Source organism: Rhopalosiphum maidis, chromosome 2, assembly GCF_003676215.2.
Source record: "Rhopalosiphum maidis isolate BTI-1 chromosome 2, ASM367621v3, whole genome shotgun sequence".
Lineage (NCBI taxonomy): Eukaryota > Metazoa > Arthropoda > Insecta > Hemiptera > Aphididae > Rhopalosiphum > Rhopalosiphum maidis.
This window is the reverse complement of record NC_040878.1, coordinates 13,918,850-13,946,105: the sequence shown is the minus strand read 5'-3', so window position 1 is coordinate 13,946,105 and position 27,256 is coordinate 13,918,850. Positions and strand designations below refer to the sequence as shown.

Here is a 27,256-nt window from a genome sequence, read left to right as displayed (position 1 = left end):
ATATACTATTATATTGTTATACAATACCGTTCGACTTATTTCCACGTGCGATCTAATTCACAGGTGGTTCTCTTCATTATTCAACGATAATTAAAAAAAAACTTAAAAGAGACGCTTAAAGGCCTGTCGTACATTTCACACACGAATTTACAAACAAGTGCATCTAGGCTCGTCGTTTCCCACGAATCCATTATTTTTTATTATGTTCTTTTCGTTTAAACTTATACTATGTAATTTTATTACTTATTCACCTACACTGTTAAACATTATTCGTATTGAAATCATTTTTGGAAAAACATTTCACATAATATACTTTGGTGTCTTTCTAGAATAATACGAAAAAACTCAAACGAAAATAAAAAAAATACGGACAAGATACGAAACGCACACGCCACCGGTTCGAGGTCACCGCCGTTGGAGGGATAACGGAATCTTCGGTCGGGGGGAAGCCGACCTGCAGCAGCAACAGCAGCAGCATCAGCCAGCCGGCTGGTCGCGGTGGTTTCCGCGGTATGTCCGGTTTCTGGTGGTGGCGTAACAGCCGCCGCCGTCGTCACGTAGCTCCTCTTCCTCGCCACCAACACAACCACAGACGCAGCTGACGACCAAGACCACCTCCGCAGTCCGCCTCAGTGTCGTACAAGACGTCGGTGCCGCACAACGTTCGTAGCGCCATAGTATATTATAATATTCCAAACGCGAACCCCTTAGAAGTGTGCGCGTAAGAATTATTGCGATTTCGTTCGTCTCGATAATAACAATACCTAATACCGACGGGTACAACTACAGTAGTTATACTCTCCTGCGCGTCCACCTGTATTACCACCGGAGTCGTTTACACGAGCCCACCACATCCCACAAAGAAAACCCGCCACAGCCGACGATTAGGGGATTACCGGAAGCAGGTATTTCGGCCATCCCAGAGGCCTAGCATTTTTTTTGTGCGTTTCCAAACACGATTGTTTTGACCACGCGTCCGTCCCTTTTCGGTCACGAGTGATAAAGCCGACACATTTCTACACTGAGGTAAGAACCGAAGACTGATCGTATCTAATAATTATTATGACAATCCATAATATCACATTAAATACGCCACCACTATTATATTTATTTAAACTTCCGAAATATATTTTAAACGGTTCGTGCGATCACTGGGGCCGGGCATTGACTTGATATGTAATTTATCTATAGGCACAGTTATTTTTGTACACATTTTTTAGTTCGTAATAATAATCGTATGAGTATTTAGAGGTTTACTCTGACTAGGTTTGGTTAACGATGTACCTTCGTTAGAAAACTAATTATTAATGCAGTGAATTGTGCATATCAATAATATACTATATATATACATGGGTATGTATAGACGAGTTGTACAATTACTAAATAAAACATTTTGTTTAGTATTAAATCAATATTTCTAAACATTTTAATTTAACACTTAAGCATTTTACTTATTATTTTTAGTAATATTTATCATTATCCTTTATTTCATATCTTTTTTTAAGTTTAAAGGTCTGCACTCTGCAGATGGTTTCATAGTTTTAGCATCAATTAAATCGTTTCAGTGTGGTATACTAAACTTGAACTTAATAAATCATATGGACCTGGTGTTTATATCATTATATTATGCAAGTGCAAATCGAGTATATTATATAACTACATATATTTTGTGTATCGGAACTGCATTATATAATAATTATGTAAACACACTTTGTTATTGTTTATTTTTTATTTATGGTCTAATATGTTTCAAAACAAATATTGAGAATACACTAATATCCTCTAACTTATATGATTGACATTGTTTATTCTTAAAATCCAGTAATTTTTTTTATTTTAATATTAGTAAAGATTTTATCCTTAACCAACTAACGAATAAATCTCCTAATTAATTATGAATTTTTTAAAAATAAAACTGAAAAATAACGAGTTGGATTTTATTTATCAAATTTATGAATAAGTAGTGTTTTGTGGTGATTTAGTTTTTCTTTAAATAAAAAGAACTGTTATTCGACAACATAAAAATAAACCTGTATAGTTATTTTAATTAATATAAAATTGAAATGTCAAATAATAATTATTATTTTTATTAGTAAATAGTGATAGTCTTGTAATTTTTATGAATCATTTTTTAAGAAACTTTAATATTTTTCTGTCATATAAAATGTCCTAATATGTATTAAGTAAAAGTATACGGTAAATTATAAAATGTTTAACCTCGCTGATAATTTACCACGTTATTTTGGCATGACTCAATACCTACTCAGACCATTATACATAGGTAAGAAATTCATAAGTATATAATTTTTCATGAGGTATAATAAATAATAATTTGATCTGATTTTATTTTTATTTTTGGTTTTGGAATAAGTGTCCATTATTATAAAATATCAAATTTCTCACGATCAAAATATTGAAATGTCCGTTTTTCAATTTGTTTTTTAAATAAGAATTTGAACAATATTCAAAAGTTGTAAAAATATAGGATTTTACAATATCTAGGTACTATTATTACTTATTAGTTTTATATTGTTTTAATCGAATATCGATTAAGAATTTCACAAAAGTATTCTTTCATATTGTGTTTTTGCATTTGTAGTCACATATTGATATTATACATAATTTGTGATAATCGTTTAATGGATTGGTTTTTTTGTTATATGTTTTTTTTTTTTTTTTTGTTATTAGTCATTTACTAATTTAAGTATAAACTACATCTTTTTCGTTACGTTTCTCGTGTTTCGGGAGTTGGTATAAATAAGCCGCTACTAGGAAACAATTAAAGTAATATTATTGTCACGATATATGGTTTAACCGTAAAAAATAACTAAAAAGTTACAGTCACTGAAGGTGACATAGTTTTACCTTATTAATAATTCAAGAGGTTTGCAGTTTGCACTGAGTCCTCAGGACGGTAAGTTGACGTAGAACTTCGCTCAATCGTAGCATTAATATTGGGACATTAATACGTGATAGAATTATTATATCTAGGTCAAATCTTTCCAAAATGTGGAAGTAAATAATACTATCGATAAGGTTTTCCTAATGTTTATATATTAGATAATTTATTAGATCTAATATTATTTCTATTTAATGTTTTTGTATGAATTATATATATTATGAGAAAAATATGTTACTTATATTTTAAAGACTATACCTATCTAATACAACGTATTAATTCATTATTATTGTATTTTTAGCAAGAAAAAAGTATTTTTCATTATGTTTGTGTGTTTATTAAATTAAACTTTTATTTTGAGTTTCATTCACTGTTCAAATGAAATACAATAAAGATAGATAAGTAATATTTATAATACCTTCCTGACCTATACCTTCCTCAAAAATACAAATTTTGTTTATTTTATATTAATTAAAAATTACATTTTTATTTTAAAAGTAAACCCCTTAAAAATGATCGATACCGAATCCTTTTAAATATATTATCATTATTATAATCACATTGTTATAACAAAAATTTAGAAATGATGTTATCCTTTTTATTTAAAGAAATAAAGTACAAAACGCTTTATGCGATATGTAATTCGTGTATAACGTATGGCATGGGTCACCAAATGGTGGTCCGCAGACAGCATTATATGTGTTATTGTTGTTAAATATTATTGGTTTTTAAATAATGTAAATATGTACTTAGAATTTTGATGGCCCGCAAAACATTTTCAAATTCTTAATGTGGCCCTTCAAAAATATTATTTGGTGACCCCTGCTGTATAGGATGTTAATATTTACATTAATAAATCACATTATTAATTTCTATTATACTATGAAGATCTACATATAATTTTATAATACCTACTCTATTAGTATCCGTCATGAAAATATTGTCATTCACTAGTATTATGTTTTTCATTTTAAAAATAGAATAGAAATTATATAATTATGGTCAATAATCACTATTAAACATCATTATATAATTTGTTTCTTTAGTATATATCGGACGACAAAATTGCACGTTTATTCAACAAAATAATCATACTGATATCATTGTTGCGGTGCCATCATAAAAACAAGTTTCTCGTCAATGGTTTTTAATCATTTCTTGTGTACAAAGGCAACAACGATAATGATAATAATTAATATAATGTATATAACGATGTAATGAAGATGTTCTTATGGCAAATAATTATGCGCACTTTACGGCCGTGTTACACGTTCCTTAGCACAGCAATAAACGGCCGTCGACCTATAAGCCATAATATACAAACCACTATAATATACGTCTACTTATAGCTATAATTATTTAATACCGACGCTGCAATACTGCAAAAACACCGGTTAACCGATTCAGCGTAGTTTCGTGGCGGCAGTCGGACAGGCGAACACGGAGCAAATTATTTGAATTGTAGGTATGTTATCTTACACCCTTTTACCTGCGTTCCAATCCATCAAATATCTGATTTGTTCAAGTCTGTTTTGTATATGTTTTACATATATGTACACGTGTATATAATATTATAGACGTATCGTATCGGAATCATAATTTCGTGAACACTGTAACTGTTTCGCATCGGTAAAATACTCAATATTCGATATAGTCAATTAGATAGGTATAGGGACGTCCTATATAATATACCTTTATCATTATGTCGATGCATACAACTCGAGTACACACGAATGCATAATGTGCGCGTGTATCGATTTATACGCAACACACAAACAGTATAACAAACTGTTATAACATGTATCTATATATACCTATACTACTGTAATTTCCTAAACACCTGTAACGATCACAAGACTCCAGTCTACATCACTGGTCAATAAAATACAATGTTTTGGGTCAGAGAACACTGGATCGATAAATTTCCGTTGAAATTAATTAGCCGCTGTTGTCGTCAGACGTTTCCGACTATAAACTGCCGTAGAGTAACTGTACAATTATTCGCGTTTACCCGCCGCAAATGATGCATTAGTCAAAGTTAACATCACGCTGTTAAATTATACGGTTTAAAAATAAAATAAAACATTGAAGAACTAAAATCTGTGTCAAATTCACAAAATTATATATTATGACCGTATAGTTATTACATATTTTTGATAAATCGTTTCAGATAAATTTAACATACCGATGGAACTGTAGATATGAACGTGTTGTAACATAATTATATGACCCGAAGCTTGCACTACACACTAAAGGGTGATGATATTATTATTATTTTTTCCAATTGGTACTATTATATATATAATTATATTATGTTTAATTATAACAGTAAATAATACTTAAAATAAACGCGATCGTCGTTCATGACGGTTATTTAAATAAAACATAAAATCCTTAGCTCGTATTTTATTTGTTCAATGTGTGGCATAATTATAATAATACTTTGATGAATGATTGTACTTATTATTAATAATAATAATAAATAATAATCATATGCCGTCAAAGTGACGATTTTATTTAATACATTTTACCGCTGTTTTGCGTTCATTTTAATATATTAATTCACGAGTGCGCTCTCGTCTTATTGAAATGTATATTTTATACACGTGTAAATCATACAGTATATTATGTAGATTAATAGATTATGCATATTATGAAAGTTATGAAATTGTATTTTCCCATTTGTAACGACGTTGTCATTTTTCGTTTCTCGTCAACGTGTAAATTGTAATCAACTTTTTATTCACGTCTTGACAATGCACAAGAGACACGTTGAATTCGTTATTAGTTTATTATCTACTCTTCTGTATATCAAAAATGATAATAATAGATATATTACGTATAATATTATACTCGTATTATTATACGAATCGAGATCGTTGAAGTTTTTGTGTAATTTCGTGGTATAGTCTAACTGCTTTATATTATTATTTCCGTTTCATAATATAATTGTCCAACGACAGAGGCGAATCCCACAATCATCGCTGCAATATAATGACTACAACAGTAAATTGTAATATATTTTTGTTAATGAAATTTCATCACCTAGCGCTACATAGCGCAGGTATCATGCTGCGGACCGACAAATAGTACCGTTTTGTTTGTTTATTATTTTTCCATTTAATTGTTATTACCTATATTATTCTGTCTAGATTGTCACGATGTGAATAGATAATAAATATAATATATAATATAAAAATTAATTTGGTCAGTCGTGTATTATTTACGGGGAGGAAAATTATGAACCTAGGACCCCCAATAATGAGGCAAGTTTATCTTAAGTGTTATTGGACATTTTATGTCTGTGTCCTACAAACAACATTATCTAATTTAGAAATATTTTATTTCTAACGAATGTGAATCGATTGTTAATGCAATAAGAATTTTTAAAAATGTATTATGAATTCTATGCCGAGTGTTCTACAGAAGAATTTTGTCTTGTTTAAAAATTTTTTTTCGTAAAATCTGCTGAAATGAATTAAAAACGAATTTAAACATTTATTGATATTGTTGGATTTGTATAAAAAGTGGAGAATTCGAATACGAGCAGTTCAATTCAAATTCGTTTAAAGAATGCGGTGTTGTGTCGATAGTCATCGCTTGAGGTCAAGGGCTTAAATGGCGAAACTATAGTTTTACATTATTATTATAACATATGGCTGGCATACCTGCAGCTATAGCAGTATAATATACACAACACGGCACGTCGATAACACCATAGACGCATTATTATTCACAATAACATATAGGTACACTATATTATACAGTTCGTATTCACTCGCGCGTACCACATATCGTCTTATCGCGAAGTCGACGAGCATTATAATATTATAAGTACTGCAGAGCATCTCGTTCGCCTAGAAGAACTGGACGTCGTCGCGTTATTAAATCTTAGCCGTCGGCCCGGACCGGTGACCGATCCGCACACGCCGCCAGTGTCTCGGTCGACCCACTTTAGTGTTCCGAGCTTACCGCCGCCGCCTTCGCCTCCTACGCACGAGACGTGCATAATAATAATATACGATAATGATAATATATTATGTATTATGATATTAATAATAACGTCTTATACACCGTCGCCACTCGTAACACGTATTTAACCCAAAGTGTGTGTACGCACACACGTATATTATAACATTATATTATGCATCTACGTCCCGAGTGGAGTATCAATCTTATACAAGCGACTAGGCATCTCATCAGATATAATATATATATATGGGCATAATATATTTACGTCTGTGACGGATCTTCAAATCACACCGTTTCTCACCGTCCGTCCGTCAGGTAATACACCATTATAACGCGTAGACACGACCGCCGTCGCCGCCTATAATAAGTTATAACGGACACGTGTGCCTGTGTGCCTGTGTGTGTGTGTGTGTGTGTATACAATAATATACGAGTCGGCCGCCGCCGTACAGACCTACATCTCGGACTGTACAATATTATTATATTTATTATTATTAAATGATAGGTATATACGTTCGCGCGCGTCGTCGTCTTTGGCCCGTTTCGATATCGTGTGTGCGTGTTGTATACGTTACATTTCGTCCGTCTCGTTTCGCCGTAATAGATTATTATTATTTTACGATTGTGTTTCGATCACGTCGTGTGTATATGTATGTATATATGTGTGTGTGTGTGTGTGTGTATAAGTGTTGTCCGGAGACAACTCCGTCGGTCGTTCGCCCGAATCGCAACTGTACAAGTGTGCGCGCACAACAGTAGGCGAGTGAACGTATAAATTCAAACATCCGTCGGCCAGTTGCGGAGATGAAAAACGTACTGTACCTGTATATATATATATATAATATAATATTGAATGCGATATAAATGTATACGGTGTACACGTACGCCGACGTGAAGTACAATTATATTTAAAAGTAGGTAGTTTTTTTTTCTCCTCTTTGATTGTGACTCAAAAAATAGAACAGTTATACAGAACATTGTCTATCTCTGCCCCCGTCGCCGGTCGATAATAGCACTGCGGTTTTCCGGACCGTCGGTTTTTTCCACCCGAAGCCGTTTGTCAACCACCCGCGTGCGAAAATGCGACGACGACTACGACTACGGCTAAAACTATTATATTATATACCTACGCACGTGTAGAACATGTCGTTGAACTCTCTCGTGTCCCTTGGTAGATATGTCGGTTCGTATTGAATTATACCGAATGCATATTATGTGCCTACGAATATTGCACACGGATTCAATGCACAGTGATACTTCGCGCAGCTATACGATATGTTTATTGGTCGGATATTACGCCTGCAGTCACACGACGTGTTTATTGTATTGATAAACGAATGTCGGATGCATAATAATTCACTCGTATAGGTACATGTAAATGTAACGATGTTTTGATCCTATAATATCATGAATATATTATTACGTGTATTATTATATGTGTAATGTGTATAAGTGCACCACAAAGAAATATTACACTATAGTTGATCCAATATTATTGGATTTTATTATTTCGGTTTTTTAATATCTCAACCTTATTTTTGTAGTGACGGTCTTGGTATCGTATTCACGTGGTCATTCAGCTAAAACTACTGACCGTTTTCTTTGAAATTTAAGTAGCCCAACATATCATTGAAATATAAAACAAAAGTTAGACCTTCTATATATAATTTAATATGTGGTACATAATATGTTTAATTTATTTAAAAACATATTATAAACTTTTTAGAACTATTTCTAAAAAGGACTAAATTCGTTATTTTTCTAAAATTAAAAATGTTCTATTATTTTGAAACAAATATTAGACTTTTTTTTTACTTCTTTAAATGGAAAAAAGATCAAATTTTCTACCCGAAACCACCTTCAAAGTTGAAAATCAAATTATTTTTACTCCTCCAAAAGGCCATGATAGACAAAAACAATCACATTATTATAAAATCAATAGATTCATAGCTGCGCTCATAATCTAAGTTAAATGTTTGAAAACCTATTAATCTATATATATATATATATATATAATATTTCAGTATGATAAATATTACGCATACATTTATTTGTATACGTTTATGTAGTTTTTTTCGAGGTAGGATTGGTTAATCTATTTAATTTTTGTACAATTAGCTTAATTCATTTAATTGAGTTTAACTTGGTATCTTAAGCGGTGAAGCCACTTTCGAGGACACTCCTGATATTATGTACTTTTTTTTATCAAAAATATTTTTAATAATATTACCTATTCGTTTGGGTAATGTAAGTATATATTTGACATTTTTTAAGGTTGTTGATTTACGCGAAATTATAATCAAGTAAAATATTAATACGAAAAATACAAATCTTAGGTAATTTTAAACCAGTATGAAAAAAAATGATAGTATCTATGCGATTATTTGTTAAGTTATTACTTATTATTAACATGGTATTACGCAGTCTACCGCATGAGTAAGACATGCAATTATTGTTAGAGTTGTTTTTAGGTATAGTGATCGAAATCGATATATACCTACACTGTACCTATTTGTATATATATAATATATAATAATAACACTGTAACACGATATACATGCAAATTACATAGTTGAATCATCAGATCCACACGAACCATATTATTTTATTTAACTTGGTAAAATATTTTGCTTAGATCTTTATAGCTATATAGCCAAAGCATCGTGTTTATTAAATACGTCATGGTTTTATACTTTATTTGAACATTAATACTAAGTTAACCGGTGAAGCACAAAGGGTACTAGAGGTCTTTGACTTACGGTTCGTACTAATTGTGGTAATAACACGTATATCTCGAATGCGGTATATTAATGCACCGTTATTCCGATACACTTTTTAAAACACATTTCAAACTGTCTGGAATACATTTTACGATAAAGCTACTCACACTTTCAATTTTTATGAACATTTATACTTACTTAACAATATTTATTACGTTTATATTGTGCATTTAAAATTTAAATGTATATTTTACAATATACCATAAACTTATTAAATAGTATAAAGATACTTTAAATATTATATTATATATTTTGAATTCATTTTTACCTTAGACTTGTCATCGTCATTTAATATCTTTGAATAAAAATGGATATTATTATAGATATTTAACAATATTTTGTCTTGTTTGTTTTAAATTAAATTATGTAATCGAAAAATTTTAGCTGAAACCATTATCAAAATCAAAGTAAATATAAAAATATGAGATAAAAAAATTATTAAATTATTTTTTAAGTGACCGACGCGTAAATTACAAAAATAGTTTTGTTTATTATTTAAATTATTTAAATAATACGCTTTCTCAGCAAAAATGTATTTCTCATAATACTTAAAAAAAAATGTATATAATAGCATAATTTATCGCATGAATAATTCATAGCAATATTTATATTTTGTAGTTTTTAGTTTTTCTCCATTTTTTTTTTTTTAGGCATATTGCAGTAGTTATTACAGCAATGATACGTGATTGTATATTTTGACGGTTCAATTCTATTAAGAACTCATTGGATCGTTATATTTATACACTGCAGTTCTGCATAAGAACGACAAATATGTAAATTACACTAGGTAATCAAAAATTCAAAACTATAATAATTATTGTCCTATAGCGTTTCATACAGTTCGGGATCTAGAACTGTTGAATTAACTTTAATTGGATTTTAAGCTATGAGCATGAAATTTTTGTAATAATGTTCTAAGTTTTGTAATTTAAGAGCAATATTGCTGAAAAAACATTTATTAGTACTGAATTATATTATATCCGTATACGCCACTAATGCAAAGTTACATCATTAGACATTTTACATAAAAAATATTGTCTTTGTGATCATTGTTACCTCAACTAAAGAGGAAAATATGAGATCGCATTGTGATGTACTTTAGGTGGTGTATAAAAATTATTATATATTCTTATACACGAGTAGGTATATTAAAATATTGAATAGGTAATATTATAATCGACCGTTAATTTTGTTATCCGGGTCGTTAGAGACGTTCTGGGGTTTAATTCCATTTGTATGGGATATTTTTACATATTTTTATTTTTTTTTTTTTATTCTGTTCGTTTTCATTCATGTTCGATCGTCTAACAACCAGCTTGACGATTTATTGTTATTCGTTATTATTGTCACCTCATCGACCGGAAACGACGATGTAAGTACACGGTGTTTTACCTACCGACAGTTTCCGATAAATTGCATAACGAATTCTCACGGTTTTACTAGATAATGGAACATACCACGCGTACCACCGAATATACTTCTATGTTTTATTGTTATCCGCGATTGTCGTACCGGGTATGATTATTGTCTCCAGGTGATTATTTTGCACCGCGGTGGTGACGACAAGACGTAGTGTTGCAGGTGCCGTGACTGGTCGGCCATCCAAAACATTTAGCTCGTCGGCGATAATATGTTTACCGTCATCGATACTGATTCTTGTATAACGCGGTCTTTTTCCGACTTGGTATTTTTTTCTTCTTCTACTCATTGTTCTCGAGTATGTCAACATTACACCGGCAGCGGTCACTACGGGTGGTGTAATAAAGTGTCGCCACTCGATGCGAATAGAACACGAGTAAGATAGTTGAAGACGACTATGATGATGACTAAACCTCGTACAGACGTATACGTAATGTAGTAATGGTTTACCGTCTGAGTATATCTCTGTTGGCAATCGGACAATGTGACGGCGGATCGAACTGTGGCGCGTAATTCACGGCCTGCTGCCCAACCGTGTATGATATTGTTCTCCGGTTCATCGGTCGTCCATTAGCCCGAATGAGCGACATCGTGCGAAGCGTTTTGTTTACCTGTTGCAGTAACGAGATGTGTTTTAATGACAGCTTTTAGAAAAAGCAACGACAATGTCACCATGCGAAGACAACGAAGATCGACGATCGACGAGAATAATATACCAGAGTCCATGACGCGCAATCATACAACGCATTCTGTACCCGCATGCAGACGAGGGGTACATCGAATTAAATATTTATTCGTAAACATCGAAATCTAGGCCAATACCATAATAATATGTGATCTGTCGCGAGAGATTTTCAAAAACCATTGGACGATATTTAATGCGTTCTTTTAAAATAAGCCAGGAGGCCGCAGTTATGTTGATCTATTTTTTGTTTTTGCAATGCATTTTCACTGATTTATGTTTGTCCAATTGTAGTTTAGCTATAATCTTCCTTTTTAGTCGCACGCAATGAACGATTTCCAATTAATCGGTCCTGTAGAAATGATCTTTATCAAATTATGGTAGCCGTCAATTTGATTATTGAGTCTATCTTAAATCGTCTTGAAGAAGATTGAAATATAGTTTAATACCTTGATTTGAAACTAGCACAAACAAAATCTTTCTCTCCATTATTTTTAATAACGACTATCGATGTAGAGAAGATACAATTTCTCAATTTGTAGGAAACTTATCTAATATCGGATAAAGAAGTTTTGTGTTATTACCTTGTGTATAGTTATAAAAGAAAAAGTTTCTGATTTTGGCACTCTAAATGCAACATTAAATTTTAAAATAGTGCCTACTGTATTGTTTTAAAAAAAATAATGAAAAATATGTATTCAATTACATAAACGTGCTTACTGTCTAAGTTGTAGCTAGTAAATACAATCATAAATAATTATAACTGGTAATAATATACAAAAAATAAAAATGCAAACGCAAAATATTAAATAAAATTATTACATAATTTTAAAATAAAAGAAAACTACTTGTTACCTTACGTGGACATTATAATTACACGAGTATTAAACTTATATTCATAACAAAAATAATTGATTTTAACTATACTTCGAATCATTAAATAATAATTTATACAGTTGAAAAATAAAATGTTTACATTACAGCTATGTTATGAGATTGAAAATACATATAAAGTTTTATTTTTTTTTAAATGTAAATAATTTTTTATGTCCATCAACTTCTATTATACAGGTACCTACTACTACCTGGGTATATAACATTTAGAATAATGAAAAACAATAAATTAAATTTATTAATACAAATATTAAATATAATGTAATAATTGTCTACATTTTAATTATATAATAGTTATAACTTATGAGTGAAATTAAATTATAACAATAATGACTAATTATAAAAATGTATTTTTTCAAGAAAAATTAAACAAATATTACTACTATTTATTAATATAGTTTAATCGAAGGTATATATCTTTACATTTATTTATCTCTACATATATATTGCTTTTATTTAATAGGACGCTACACGCTACTCCAGTCCTAAATAGGATCAGTGAACTATCGAGTTATCTACTTAACAACTTGATGAACTTTACTATATTCTCGTATATTTAATATTAAACTTAATTATTCTAATTAATTTTCACGAGTCTTGGGTTAGTAAAAGTTCTGAAACTCGGCGGGCTATAGTATTTACCCTATCTGGCACTGCGTTGTCCAGATTAACGAAACCATGTAATGGTCAACAGAATGCGCTACTCTAAATGTAATGCTTGTATTAATTTAAAGTGTATTTAAAAAAAAAAATTATCATGAGCAAATTAAAATCATGGAATTATTGTGAAATCACTATCTTTTCACAATTCAAAGAGTTCATTATCAGCTGTACTAAAGAGGTTTTATAAGTTCGATAATTTAATCTATTCATTTTTAATATTTTATTATTTTATGGTATTTATACAAAAAAAAATTATTTTATTCAACAAACAATTTACCCATTCAAGCATAGATAATAGTGTTATCTATTTTTTTATATAATTTTGTGTTTTAATTACTATTACTGCTCCTAAATTATTTATTCACCCAATGACAGGGTATATTCACATATTCACATTACACATTACGAATGTCCTCTGCAGATTGAAAATAATAAATAAATGTTATTTGAATTCAAACTCGTCAATAAAAAGACAGATTGGTAAAAATTTGTTTATACTTTAAGTATTATTAGGTTAGACTAGTGTTTATTAGACATATTATTAAATTAGATTAAAAAAAAAAATAATAACGAACAAAATATTACTTCCATCATAATTATACATATAATAAGTGCCTATAACTGTAATTTTTTCAAATATGTACTCTTATTATTTTTTTAATTGTCATAATAACAACACTAGGTATATCATTTCTAGTCATCGCATGTTAATATAATATGCACAGTTGTACAGTTATGTCCAATTGGCATTCATAAAGTTACATCATCATCATCATCATCATCATCAACAATTAAATGTATATTTTATAATTTATTTTGCATAATTCAATAATAGTAGTTATTGTTTGTAGTAATGATTTAAGCAATTTATCTACAGCCCTGGATGGACCGGTTAAACGACGATACGTTGATAACGGTTTTCTGTTGGACATGTTATTTGTATTTACAGAGATACATACAATATGTACTTAACGTTACTTTTAATTTAATGTTTGTTTTTGGCAGGGCTAGGTATAAAAATGTTTGTCTTCTCTACACCTCATCTTGAGATCATTGACCCATAAAATAGAATCACTATACTTGTTTTTATATGGTAAATGATATCGTCAAATGTCAAATGAACTACAGGATTTGTATATTATTTTTATTACATGTCAGCGTTTTATGTGATCAAATTATTTTCTGTTACATACGTAGATTGAATGCTTGTTTTATATATTCTTATAATTCTCCTGATTTCGTTACATTTCTCTTTTATGAATTTCGACGAAGTTTATGGGATGATGCGGTTTTATACCTTACATTATAAGTTTTTTAGTTAGTTACATATTTTAAATTAGTATTGATTAAATCTAATCAAATAAATATATATAAAATATTACTACTTAATTAAATAGTTTAATTTTAAATTTATTAAAAAACATTAAATATAGTAAATAAACTAAATATAAAAAAAAATAAATAATAAATACATAATTAAAAATATGTAAATTCAATATGACATCATTAAGAGCAAGTATACTTGCTTAATTGTGCTATTTCATGAATAATATTGAAAAACATTTTAAAATTATTAAATTTTCAATCGGGCAATGAACGATTTTTTTTAAATATACATGGAACAATATACATGTAACTCAAATCATTGAAAAGAATATCATACGCCCTAAAAATTAAAATATGCATATTATAATATGAAACGTTATAGTAATTTAAAATACATTGACAATTTGAGTGATTTGATTTTTTATTATATAAATATATTTTTTTATAATAAGCGTTATTTTGGTTTTTTTTTTTACATTTTCATTATTACCTAATTTTCTTTATACGAATAATCGATTGTTACAGTTTTTTTTAATAATGGTTAGTTTGACCGTGTGTTTAGTTGACAAAAAATCAATAAACACGACATAAACATCGATCCGTGGAAATTAAATGGAAAACAATTGTAATATTGCAGACTAACGCGAATTACCTACATTTTGATACAATTGAATCGAATACAAATCAAATTTTGTTTTTTTATTTTTCGTAAATCAATTGAGTAATATAATATTCTATTGAATTCGGTAATCGCTTGAGTACATGCAGATATTTTAGTCAGTCGATTCGCATTCATATAGACGTATTTACATGTGGTTAAGAAGTGCAATACGAAGAAAACCTTCAAAAAATAAATTCGGATTTGAATTAAAAGCATTAAGGAAAAATTCAATTTTTGATTTGTCACGCATAATAATATTTTTACATATTATATCGCATTTTTTTCTTAGCCATATATTATATTTTTAATATTATTTCAATGATTTTCACAAAATTCATTGACACGAATTTGGAAAAGGTCTAAAAGCTATGGTAACATATTAACCCAGTTTGTAGAGAAAATTGCCCGTGCAATTCGATCGAATCTAGTGTTATCGAATGATAATCGCGATGGGTAAATATTTCGCACAATAAAAATTGAAAAAGAAAAAATTAAAAAAAAATCGTTTGATAAAACATTCTTAAAACGATAATAATATACATTTTTATTTTTGTTGTGTTGTGTCCTCCGCGAACGAGCCAACGTTCGTCTCGCTTTAACATTGGCACAAGGCCGATATGTCATGGAAATATAATATCTTATGTCCATTAGCCTCTTGAAAATAAGAAACGACACAAGTCGTTGACTGATTGTTGTCATCGTGTATCATCAAACATTCATGATACATAAATGTAAAAACTACAGCCAGTTATTATTCTTTGGTGGCATAAATTATACCTTTGATAGATCAAAATCACTAATATACCTAAATGGAAGTACCTAATGACCAACAGCAGTCATTGAATAAAACCTATCGCCCTCCAAATTGAGCATCTTGCATACAAAATCTTTATTATTTGTATATTAATTATATGCTTAGGACCTTTAAAAATATTGAATAAATAAATTGCAATTGCAATTGAAATTGTAAATTATTTAATTAAATAATCTTAAAAAAAAAAAAAAATAAAAAAAATGTACTATTTAAGTAAGCCTATTTTCCTACTTCATACCTAATATGTATAAACATATTATATGTTCTAAAAATATATAATATAATTATATATAGTTTAAATGAGTATATATATCTACCTATATTTATAAGATATTTTTTAGAGTCTAAATTGTCAATGTGTTATAAAACTTTTACATTCACAGTCGTTTTCACGCTCTGGTTCACACAACCCATCTAAAACAGTTTATAGCATACAAGTATATAATTTAGCGATGATTCGTACTAGTTTGTTTTTACAGTTAAAATATTAGATCATGTTAGAAAAATACCTCAGAAAATATTTTTGTTGTACTATTTTACTTTAGAGCATTAAATTATCATACATAGACTCTTAATAATTTAATATTAATTTTTAAAAACAATGACAATAAATTAATTAATAAATATTATGTTTTTTTAGGTTTCCAAAACTAATGTAAGATTCAGACATGGCGGGTACCGATACCCGATGGCTATTGATCCTGTGTTTGCTATCTGCAGCACAATGTATTCCTTCCAAGGTAACCTCTCAACCAGAAACAGATTCCAAAGACTCGAGAAGAGTTCTTGGTTCAAGGTTTGTTAATAAATATTTAAAATTACATAACCAGAAATTAATTTTTTTTATTTAATTTAGTGTGGTAACGTCTGTATCTGTAATAATGGATCATGGAAATGGCACAAAAACATATTTTGCCGATGGACAAAGTAAAAACGTGCATAAACCTACTGATACCATAATCGGTAGTCCTGGAAATTTATTATCGCCAGACCGTTATGAGTTTTATACGTTTGACGAAACGGGAGATTTAGTTAAACGATTAATGACATTAGATGAAATACATGGTTTAATTGCTGGAGCAGATCCAGAATCAGTAATGGCTGATGCTTCTCCTACATATTATCATGATGCACTAGCGAGTCATTCATCGGAAGCACTTATGCACTTACCCGCTTCAGATCTCGAATCACTAGATGCACCAGCAGTTCACAAGGTTTTAGAAAGTGTACAAAATGTATTGAAAAATGAAATGGCAGCCAACTCAGGTAAACCTATTCCTTCTATGCCTAGTACATCTTTACATCGCCCTGAGTCAGCTTCCGCGTGGTCAGCCTTATTCCCAGGTCTAATTGAAACTCCAGATGACGTAGCTCATCTTTCCGGATACTTGCTTCCGTCCAAAACAACTGAGTCAATAGACACACCATTGACTAAAAAACCATTGTCACCTACTAAGGCACCGTTAGTATCAATGCAACCTCAATCAACGACACTTAAATTGCCATCGTCGTCTATAAAAACACAATTGACCACTACAACAGAAAAAATAAGGTCAACACCAAAGTACTCTACTGTCAAACCTGAAGTAACAACAAAATTCACTCCAACACAGTCAACAACACAATGGACAACATTTAAACCATCAACAACTAAAAAACCGTTTAAGCCAATACAGTCATTTGAGAAGCAAAAACCGGCACTGCAAAAGCCAATTTCAATGTTGCATTCAACTGCTAAACCTCCTATTATTGCAGATAGTCTTGAGATAAATAAAGAAATGTCTGCTTCTATATCAGATATGCTGTCACAAGTGACTGACAGCCAATCGTCCAATCACAAACCTTTACAAACTAATGATTTAGTAGAAAAAGATAGTACATCAGATTATGTACCAGAAGAGAGTTCGCCAGAATTAAGTTACTATAGTCCAATAGCAATGTCGTTGAGCACTGGTGGTGCATTGAAACCAGTTACAGAAGCTTTAACATCTGCAAGAAAACCTCCAACTACAATGTCATTTAAATCTACAACTACAGATATACCATTTTCGCAAAAAACCGCTCCTACCATTACAGCAACAAGATTTTCACCACCCAAATCTAATATCACCAAACCTCGACCACATGCGAATGCTACTACTGCCTCTTATATTACAAAGCCATCATCGATTAATAAATATACTGCAACTACTCCTCCAACTACTAGAAATAACTACCATTATCCACCAAGTAATATGTCAACTAAATATATGCAAAAAATTACACAAACTACTCAAACTTACCCAAACAAATTACTTGACAGTTTCGTAAAAGTTGTCAACAAAACAATAAATAATGCAACTCTTAGCGTAAAACAACCAATTGATACATTTTGGAATTCCACAGAGGAGACAAAGAATAAATTCGTTAAAGAGCCTGTTAAAGTTTTCCAAAGCAAAGTCACTTCATCTCGACCAAACGGCATAAATCGAACAAATGTCACTTTGTCAAATCGCATACAAGAATTAAAAACTACGGCTATTCCAAATTTCGGATTTGGTTCGTCTACCACTACGGTTCGTAGTCAAACAGAACCCGATAAATATGTATCAGTAAAAGTGGAAGAATGGCCAATTACTGCTCAACATCCAACTGCCTACCCTTCAACTACTCCATACATGAGTACTGAAAAATCGTTCTTTTCCAGCAATAGTCAGTCACTGAACTCTGTTACGGATGCTAACGTCATTAGAGATTTAATATCGTCTTTTATGACTAAAACGTCAACAGCTTCTAGTATCTCCACTAGTACCGCATCTTCAACTACCGTCAGTGCTGAACAAACGCTGACTGCAGCCATATCGACTACTACACCATCGGCAATAACTACTGTAACTGGAATTCCAATATCAATGATATCGTCCACAGTAAGAGATTTAGTGACACCCTTAACAACTACTACTACAACAACAACAACAACAACGCCAACTACAACAATATCAACGCAAACAGAAGCTACGACAGTGGAGACCACAGCGAAATCAGCGTCAACGACAGCAGTAATGGAAGCGGTAAAAACTGCCATGGAAGCTGCAGATACAGGTATAATTTCAACGACGACGACTGCGGCGTCAACGAGTGCTGCGAATACGATAGCAGTCGGTACAACGACTGTTCAGATGACTACTGGCACACCGATAACACAGACGACAGCCAGTGTAGCAACAGGCTCGATATTATCCACAACAGCGACCGGAACCACGATTGCTAATGCGACCGCGGTTACATTTACAACACCGGAATCGGAAACGCAATACGTACCTGTGACACATTTTTTGCCAGAATTACAACTAAAAGATAGACCAGAAATTGAAAATAACAACAGTGCATCGGGCGTAGATCTAATGCTCAAAGACGGTATAAATGCAGTAACTAACATGTTGCAAAACACACAAAAGCCAGCGGTAGCAACGGTTCTTGAAACGGACTACCAGGAAATGGGTGAGCGCCCTTACGAAAAATTGTCTTCGGTTGAGAGTAAACAATCATCTACCGAACAAACCAGCCGGAAACAAGCAACGGTCAAATCAGACTTCGACGAGACCACCACATTTACCATGTCTGAGAACCCAGTGACACAGGATTTCTTCGACTTCACTACAATTGCAGCGGAATCGGTCACCAAATTCCCAGAGCAAAACGATACGATCGCCGCGGAATCGGTAGCTACCAACGACACAGAACAAGTTTTGCGAAATTCAGAACTAGGCTTAGAAATGTTGACTGTGTTCAATGTTAGTTCCACCGATGGACCTGGACAAGCAGCCAAGTTGGCTGATTTGTCATCGGAAACGCAAGTGTTATTCGATACCACTACGCCATTTGAAAACCGAGGCGCCGCTACCAATCCGGCGACCGATATTGAAGAACCTGTAACTACAACGTTTACCCTTTATGTCCCTCCAGTGACGAAGGATTTGACGGCGTCAACCGTAACTGTGCCGTCTACATCGACCACCACAACGAAACCACCTTCATCAGCACCATTAGTGAAAGCAGCGACCGTAACACCAGCATCAGTAGCAACAGTAACAGAACCATCAGTAGCTACAGCAACAGCATCAACAACAGCAGCAGCAGCAGTATCAGTCACGGCGTCAGAACCTGAAATCCAAAACTCGACGACGCCAGCAGCCGAAAACTCTTCGGCGGCAGCGGCAAACTATACCACTTGGTCTACGCCAGCCGTAGTCACGCTGCCGCCTGCGGTCAAATCGCCTGGACCTTCATCCAACGCGTACAGACCACCAATGACTAATAGTGCATCTCCGTCTACAGTCGAGCTGCATCCTGCGCCGCACGAGAGCATGGGCATGGAAGCTAGTGTAGCGTTCTTGGGCGATGACGTGCGCCGATTTGCCGACCTTTGTAACGAGCTGTCGTTCAAAATGTGGACAGCTGTTACCGGAAAAGGTCAAATAGCGTCTAGAAGTCTGGTGCTCTCTCCCTTCGAGCTAACCGCCATGCTGGCTATGGTATTCTTAGGTGCCCGTGGTTCCACTTCTGGTCAGATGAACGACGTACTCAGGCTTGATGATATGGTGACATTTAATCCTCATCAAGTGCTTCGGAACATAACGCATTCGATAACGAATGTCAACAATCCAGGGGTGGCCACCGCATCTTTCGTCAGGGAGATATACAGCCACAAGGTAATAATATTGTTATCAAAGTAATTTTTTCGATATTTGACATCCACGCTTAGATTTATTATAAGCAATATTATTTTTACCTCTCAAAATACTCAAATGTGTTTTTGTGTTCGTATAAACATGCTATCATTGTTTAAACAATTTTTTTTTATTATTATTTAGGGAAATGGAAAAATACTAGAATTCTATAAAGAACGAGTACAGCAGTATTACGATGGACACGTAGAAGAAGTTGATTTCAATGCAATTGGAGACGTTTTAAGGAGACGAACGAATTTATTAGTCAAAAGACAAACTTTGGGTCGTGTTGTGGAATATCTTCGTGGATCCGGCTTAAGCTTAACACCGCCATTTGCTGCATTCAGTGCTAACGTATTCCAGGTAAAAATATTTTAATTAATAAGAATTTACAGTCGTTAGAAGTATCTGTATAAGTATATTTAGTAAAATATATGCTAACAAAATAAAGATACTTTATGGCCATTAATTGATATAAAAAACAATATACATCATATTGTATTCTTTAATAATATAAAATTATCGTTCTATTAACACTCCGTATTTTGAATTTACTTAAAATATTTAAAGGTAAAAATATTATCTAGGGCTCCACGTAAGGTATACTTAAAAATATGACCTAAAGCGATAGTCAAAATAATATTAATATTCGATCTCCAAACAGTTTAATGATTGTAAATTAATCACTATGTTGTATAAGATTATTAAACAAACAATAATCGTTTGTTAAATGTATGGTTCGTGTTACAGACGAGTTGCGAGAGCGCGTCAACCGAAGGCCGCGACGGTGAAATGTACTTCGTGGTGAGACCGTCGACCAGACAGCGACGGCTGGTCCCGGTGCCGGCGGCCGTGTGGCGCAGCGGGTTCCTGGCCGGCTACGAGCCCGGACTGGACGCGACGGCCGTGTGCTTGGGACCGGACTCGGCAGTGTCCACCATACTGGTGCTGCCCGGCCAACAGGGCCAGGTGGCTCCGGGCGACGGGCTCGCCCGACTGGAGCAGCGGCTCATCGAGACGTCCTACCGGCGAGGCGGATGGTCCCGCGTGCTCCGGAGCCTGTTGCCCCGGCCCGGGCTCGAGCTGCAAGTGCCGCGGTTCTCGCACCGGTCCGTGTTGAACGCCACGGCCGCCCTGCAAAAGATGGGCCTGCGCGACGTGTTCAGCGATCAGAAGGCAGACTTGCGCGGCGTCAACGGCCTGTACGACCTGTACCTGTCTGACATGCTGCAGGTGAACACGTTCAGCACTTGCGGCGAGGACACCATCGGGGCCCGACACCACGTGGAAACGTATCCGGCGTCGCCGCAGCGGATGGGTCGCGCCAGCCGCCACGGTGGCCGGGAAAGCGGTCAAAACGACGGCAGTGACGACGTGGACGACAGTCACACGAGCGGCGACGGAAGTATTCATGACGGCGGTCGCCGGAAACGCGACGCGGACGACCTGCCGCTGCACAGCCCGTACTCGCATCTGCCGCTGAACCTGCGACCCAGGCAGGCGAGGCTTCCGGACGTGCCGAGGCTCCGGTTCGACAGGCCGTTTTTGTATCTGGTCCGGCACAATCCCACGGGCATGATCATCTACTTGGGCAGGTTCAACCCGAGGCTGTTGCCGTGAACCGTCGTACAGCGATTACGATAATAATTAACGAAATCGTTGTTGTTAATTATCGTTGATATCGTCAAAAAATATATAATCTAACGTTATAACTATGTACACACTATTACACTATTGCCAAACGATGATTTTTTTAAAGTGAGTTTCTATTTTTAAAGTATAAAATTGACCGCAAGACATACCTCCGTTTTTGCAACCAAAAATTGACTAATTTACACACGAGTATAATATATTATTGTGTTTGGCATTAGGTTTTATGGAACTAATCCGGTCGATTTCACTGACATTTAACAATAAAAGTATTTAAAAATGATCCATTATTGATATTTTTCAAATAATTTTGTGATCTTGGTAAAATCGACATCCTAAACGTTTACTTAAATTTAATATTATATACAATAATCTTACATTTTATTTATATAGGTATATTTATTTTTATACGTACAATTTATGATTATTATTATTTTTCAATTTATTATTATAGTAATAATTAATTATACTAAATGTGTTATTAAAAAATTGTGACACGCTTTGTGATATATATTTTGGCAATGTAAAATTATATATTTTATATATGATAATTATATTAAATATTAGATTTTTTATACGTAAAATAAGGTTGTTCCTAGTTTTTTTAAACGAATCATGTCTACGTTTTTTTTTATACAGAATAAGTAAATCCATGATTTGGTTTTTTTGTAAACTTTTATTATAAATAAATAATCATTTATAATAAATTTACTCCAATTAATAAATCTGCAGTTGAATTTATTTTAGTTTTAGTAAAAATTATAATTATTTGATTATTTTTTTCGTAATAATAAAAAATTAAATAAGTACCTACCTGCCTATTGTATTTAATTTGTACTTAATTAAATTTGTAGGTTGATTTTATTCAAAATACAACGAGTTTGTGTCTTTAATTTTAATTAATCGTTATTGATAGAATAACAGTTTATGTGTGCTTATCATATTAATAGTATTAAATTAACGTTTTTCAAAATACGAAAAATTCCTCAAGTTTAGTAGTTATGATAAATAATTGTCGTGTTATATTTTTTTTCACAAATAGTGAATAATATAATAATAATATTTGTTTTTTATTATCAAAAATTAGACATACAAATCTTATACGTAAGCCTCATTTTACAAGAATGTATAAGCAAATATTTATTGCCGTTGTGTATAGGACATTTTATAATATTGTTGTAAATTTTATGGACATAATGTTGTAATATTGTTGATTGGTCAGTGATAATCTATTATGCTGATGACTACGATTTTAGAAACACTTAGTTGGAACACAACTCGATGTGGGTATCTTGGTATCATAGGTATTTTATTATCGTACATCAATAGAATAATTAAAACTATGTTAAGTAACTATTATTTGAAATTATTATAGATAATAGCGTTAATCTAAATAGTGTAAACAAGATCGACAGCCTTTTATGAACTAGTGTTAAACCGAAAAAACGTGAGTCATGAAGATCAAGGATTTTAAGTCTGGGTAATTTTGTCAGTAGGAAAAATAATGACGATTTTACTCGTTTGTGGTGGATAAATGATCAACGTATTAAAACTCGGTTCATCGTAATATAGTATAAACATCATAACACGTGTGCAATGGGCGCGATTAATAATTAAGTCAAACGCACTTTGTAACTTGGATAATTTTATTTAGCATGTAGATACAGTAATTGTTGTTCCGAAATTGGCTTAATATAATTTTAGTCATAATTGAAGTTTGAACTATTCTAAACGTATAATAGGTAGTTAATTAAATCAAAATAATATAATTTATCGTATGTCATAACCTACTATAAATAGTATTATTATAACAATGCAGTTGTAAAAAATAAATAACGAAGCTAGAAACTCTCTTTGCTTTATGGTTCGTATCGGTTATCTCGCCGTTAAGTAGTCACTATAATAATGGTTGAGTAGATATTGAATTAAATGAAATAAACATTATGTACTAAAATACAATTCTGAATGAAAAATATGGGTTGATCAGCATCTATAATATTTCTAAAGATGGTAAATGTTATATTAAATTTATATTATTATTAGTATTATTTTATTCAGTAAGTTAAACAACTTACTTTTTTTATCTTTGCTAAAAAATGTTACATATTATACATAATAATTATAAATCAATACAAACGAACCATAAAATAATATGGCCAGGGTATCTTATAGTATAAAATTATAAAAAGCTTAAAATTAGTTTAAATATTAAATACTATGATAGTTTAATTTTATAATGTATATAGAAAATGATAATAATAGCGGATTTATCCGTTTAATTAAAACAAAACAATTGAAATGCATTTAAGGAAAACCCGTTATTTTACATTTATAATTTAAATACCCAATATAACGTTTAACATTTTAACTTTAAACACTTACATTACAAAAAAAAAGAGTGAGCAAGTGGGTATCGCTCTACTGTATGGTAGAGACGGGGAGTAGGTTATACAATAACTGATGTGTTTGTCAGTCTTGGATAATTAGTAGTATATATTATATTAGGGATTTCAAGAAAAAATTTTAGAAAAATCGAAAAGTAAATTGTCTGCAAAGTGTAAATAGCTTAAAAAAAGTCAAAATATTTTAAAAAATGAATCGTAAATAGAGAACGCAAATATAACATCTGGTGAAAATTTCAAGTATTTACAATGATTCGTTTTTGAGTTACAGCAAAATAAAAAATCGATTCTGTCAAAAACTGATTATGCGTAAAAATTCCCGTTTTTCCGTCACTTTTTTCTAACGCTTTTGAAAACTACTATACATTTTTTACTTTTGACCTCCAAAGTACCAACTAGATGAATTTTCCTTTTCAAAGAGGGGTTAAACGCAGTAAAAATCAAAGCATTATTTCTACTCCAAATCGTGATGACAGACACAAAAAAAAAACCATACATCATTGTAAAATCAATACATTCCTCACTTCGTTCAGAATCTAAAATAAGTTAGGTATATTATCGATGTATTTTAGCTATTTAGTTGCTGTAAGAACAAATTATGAGAAACCTTTATACAAATATATATATACCGTTATTAATTTCATTAACTCAGATTGAGCATTAAATGATGAAAAAATGTGTTTTTTAAATATATTAATTACATAATGTAATTTCAATAAACTGCCGTTAGTAATGAATGAAGTACGCACAACTTTTTTAATGTGAAAATAATAAAGATTAATAAAAATACATTAATGGATTATAAAAATGCTCATCTTTATATTCACTTTTAACAGTTCTAACACCCTATTAAATCGTGATGTTGTTCATGATATAAAATAATATTCTTAATCATAATTACTTATTAGGATTAATCTCAAACTAGATATTCACGCCAGTATCAAAATTTAATCCTATATATTTAATGACAAAACACAGATCAATGTACTTCGATAAAATAAGTATTTCTAATCAATTAGACATCTGATAGGTACTCATCTTATAAGAATAGATACATTTGATGACAACTGTAAAATTTTAAATATAAACATAAGCTTGCGTATATTAAATGTTTATCATATAAACAAAGATAACCTACAGGCTAAAGACGTCATTTATAGAACAGTAACTGATTACAATTTTTATGTTTAATTAATTATAGAAACCATTGGAATATAAAATAAAAATATAGTTAACTAAGAAAAAACACGCTCCCCGAGTGTGATTTTATTATGGAGTTCTGTGTAATGTTATGATACAATCTATCGATTGAAAATAATGAATATAGTTTAAGCGTACTATATAGTTAGTTAGTACTTTGAAGATTTCTTGCTAATTATTAATAATTAGTCTAATTATCAGCCATCGATTTCCTTGTTAATTTCTTTAAGTATAAGAATAAGTAAAACTTTAAAAACAAAATCCAAAAAATAATGGTGATATTATTTAAATATTTAATACAATATATTTTAAGAGAATTGACTTTGGTTATTAATTACTATCATAATTCAAAAGTAATTATTGTACCATAGTAAAATTAAAATAAATTATTTATTTAACTAAGTATTGTTATAGAAGTTCAAATCTATCAAAACATTTCCAATTAAATCAATATTTTTAATGTTTAGTTTAGTACTATCATTGAACTCTCGAAAATGTTGTAAAATAATATTAATTAGGTATCATGTATTTTACGTATTTACTACTATACTACTTTACTGGGTCAACTATTATTAAAATGATATAGTTTTTATTTAAAAATATATATATACTAATAATGTATATTATAATTAAGAAAATGCAACTGAAAAGTGGCAGCGTTAATTTTATTGCACAAACAATCAAAACACGAGTGTGATTTAGGACAATTTTCGAACTTTAATTCATGGAAAAAAAATAGGTTTATGACATAAATTATAAAATTGGTTTGTCTTTTCAAAAATTAAATCTCAAAAATTGTCCTGTAAAAATGTTTTATTTTCACCATTTTATTATCTAATATTCATAAATAATTCTTAATGCAAGAAGATTTCAGTACACGTGGAAAGGTACAGGAATTGTTAGGGAGATGAAGGGAGTATATATTCAAAGTTCAAATATATTCTGTAAAACTAGGTATAAGATTTTTTAATAAAATCTCTACAAAAATATTGACTACTGTATTACTTTGTTATTAAAATACTGATAACCAAAACCTTAAAACTAATATTGCTAAAATTCGGAGATTGTTTCACAGAACATTATTTATAATATTTCAAATAATTATTATTATTTTGAGTTGTTATTTAGTATGACAGTTAACCGGGAAATACGCGTATAGCTTTGCTATGTAATAATAGCATGTAT

The 27,256-nt window shown here is 31.5% G+C and overlaps 1 protein-coding gene across 1 annotated transcript; it reads left to right on the top strand.

Moving 5' to 3' along the window:
• Positions 1-651: 651 nt before the first annotated feature.
• LOC113551884 (mucin-5AC) lies at positions 652-22,875 on the top strand. Its single transcript, XM_026954436.1, has 5 exons — positions 652-1,026; positions 16,751-16,906; positions 16,967-20,801; positions 20,964-21,182; positions 21,570-22,875. Exons 2-5 carry the CDS (start codon positions 16,779-16,781, stop codon positions 22,437-22,439), a joined length of 5,052 nt encoding a protein of 1,683 aa, XP_026810237.1. The 5' UTR covers positions 652-1,026; positions 16,751-16,778; the 3' UTR covers positions 22,440-22,875.
• The last annotated feature ends 4,381 nt before the right edge of the window (positions 22,876-27,256 follow it).

What these genes read in the sequence shown, in the direction of transcription:
- LOC113551884 (XM_026954436.1), top strand. Translation starts at nt 16,779, where the DNA reads ATGGCGGGTACCGATACCCGATGGCTATTGATCCTGTGTTTGCTATCT. An exon ending in GGGAGATATACAGCCACAAG is followed by an intron (nt 20,802 to 20,963) that starts GTAATAATATTG and finishes ATTATTATTTAG; the next exon opens with GGAAATGGAAAAATACTAGA. An exon ending in TCAGTGCTAACGTATTCCAG is followed by an intron (nt 21,183 to 21,569) that starts GTAAAAATATTT and finishes TTCGTGTTACAG; the next exon opens with ACGAGTTGCGAGAGCGCGTC.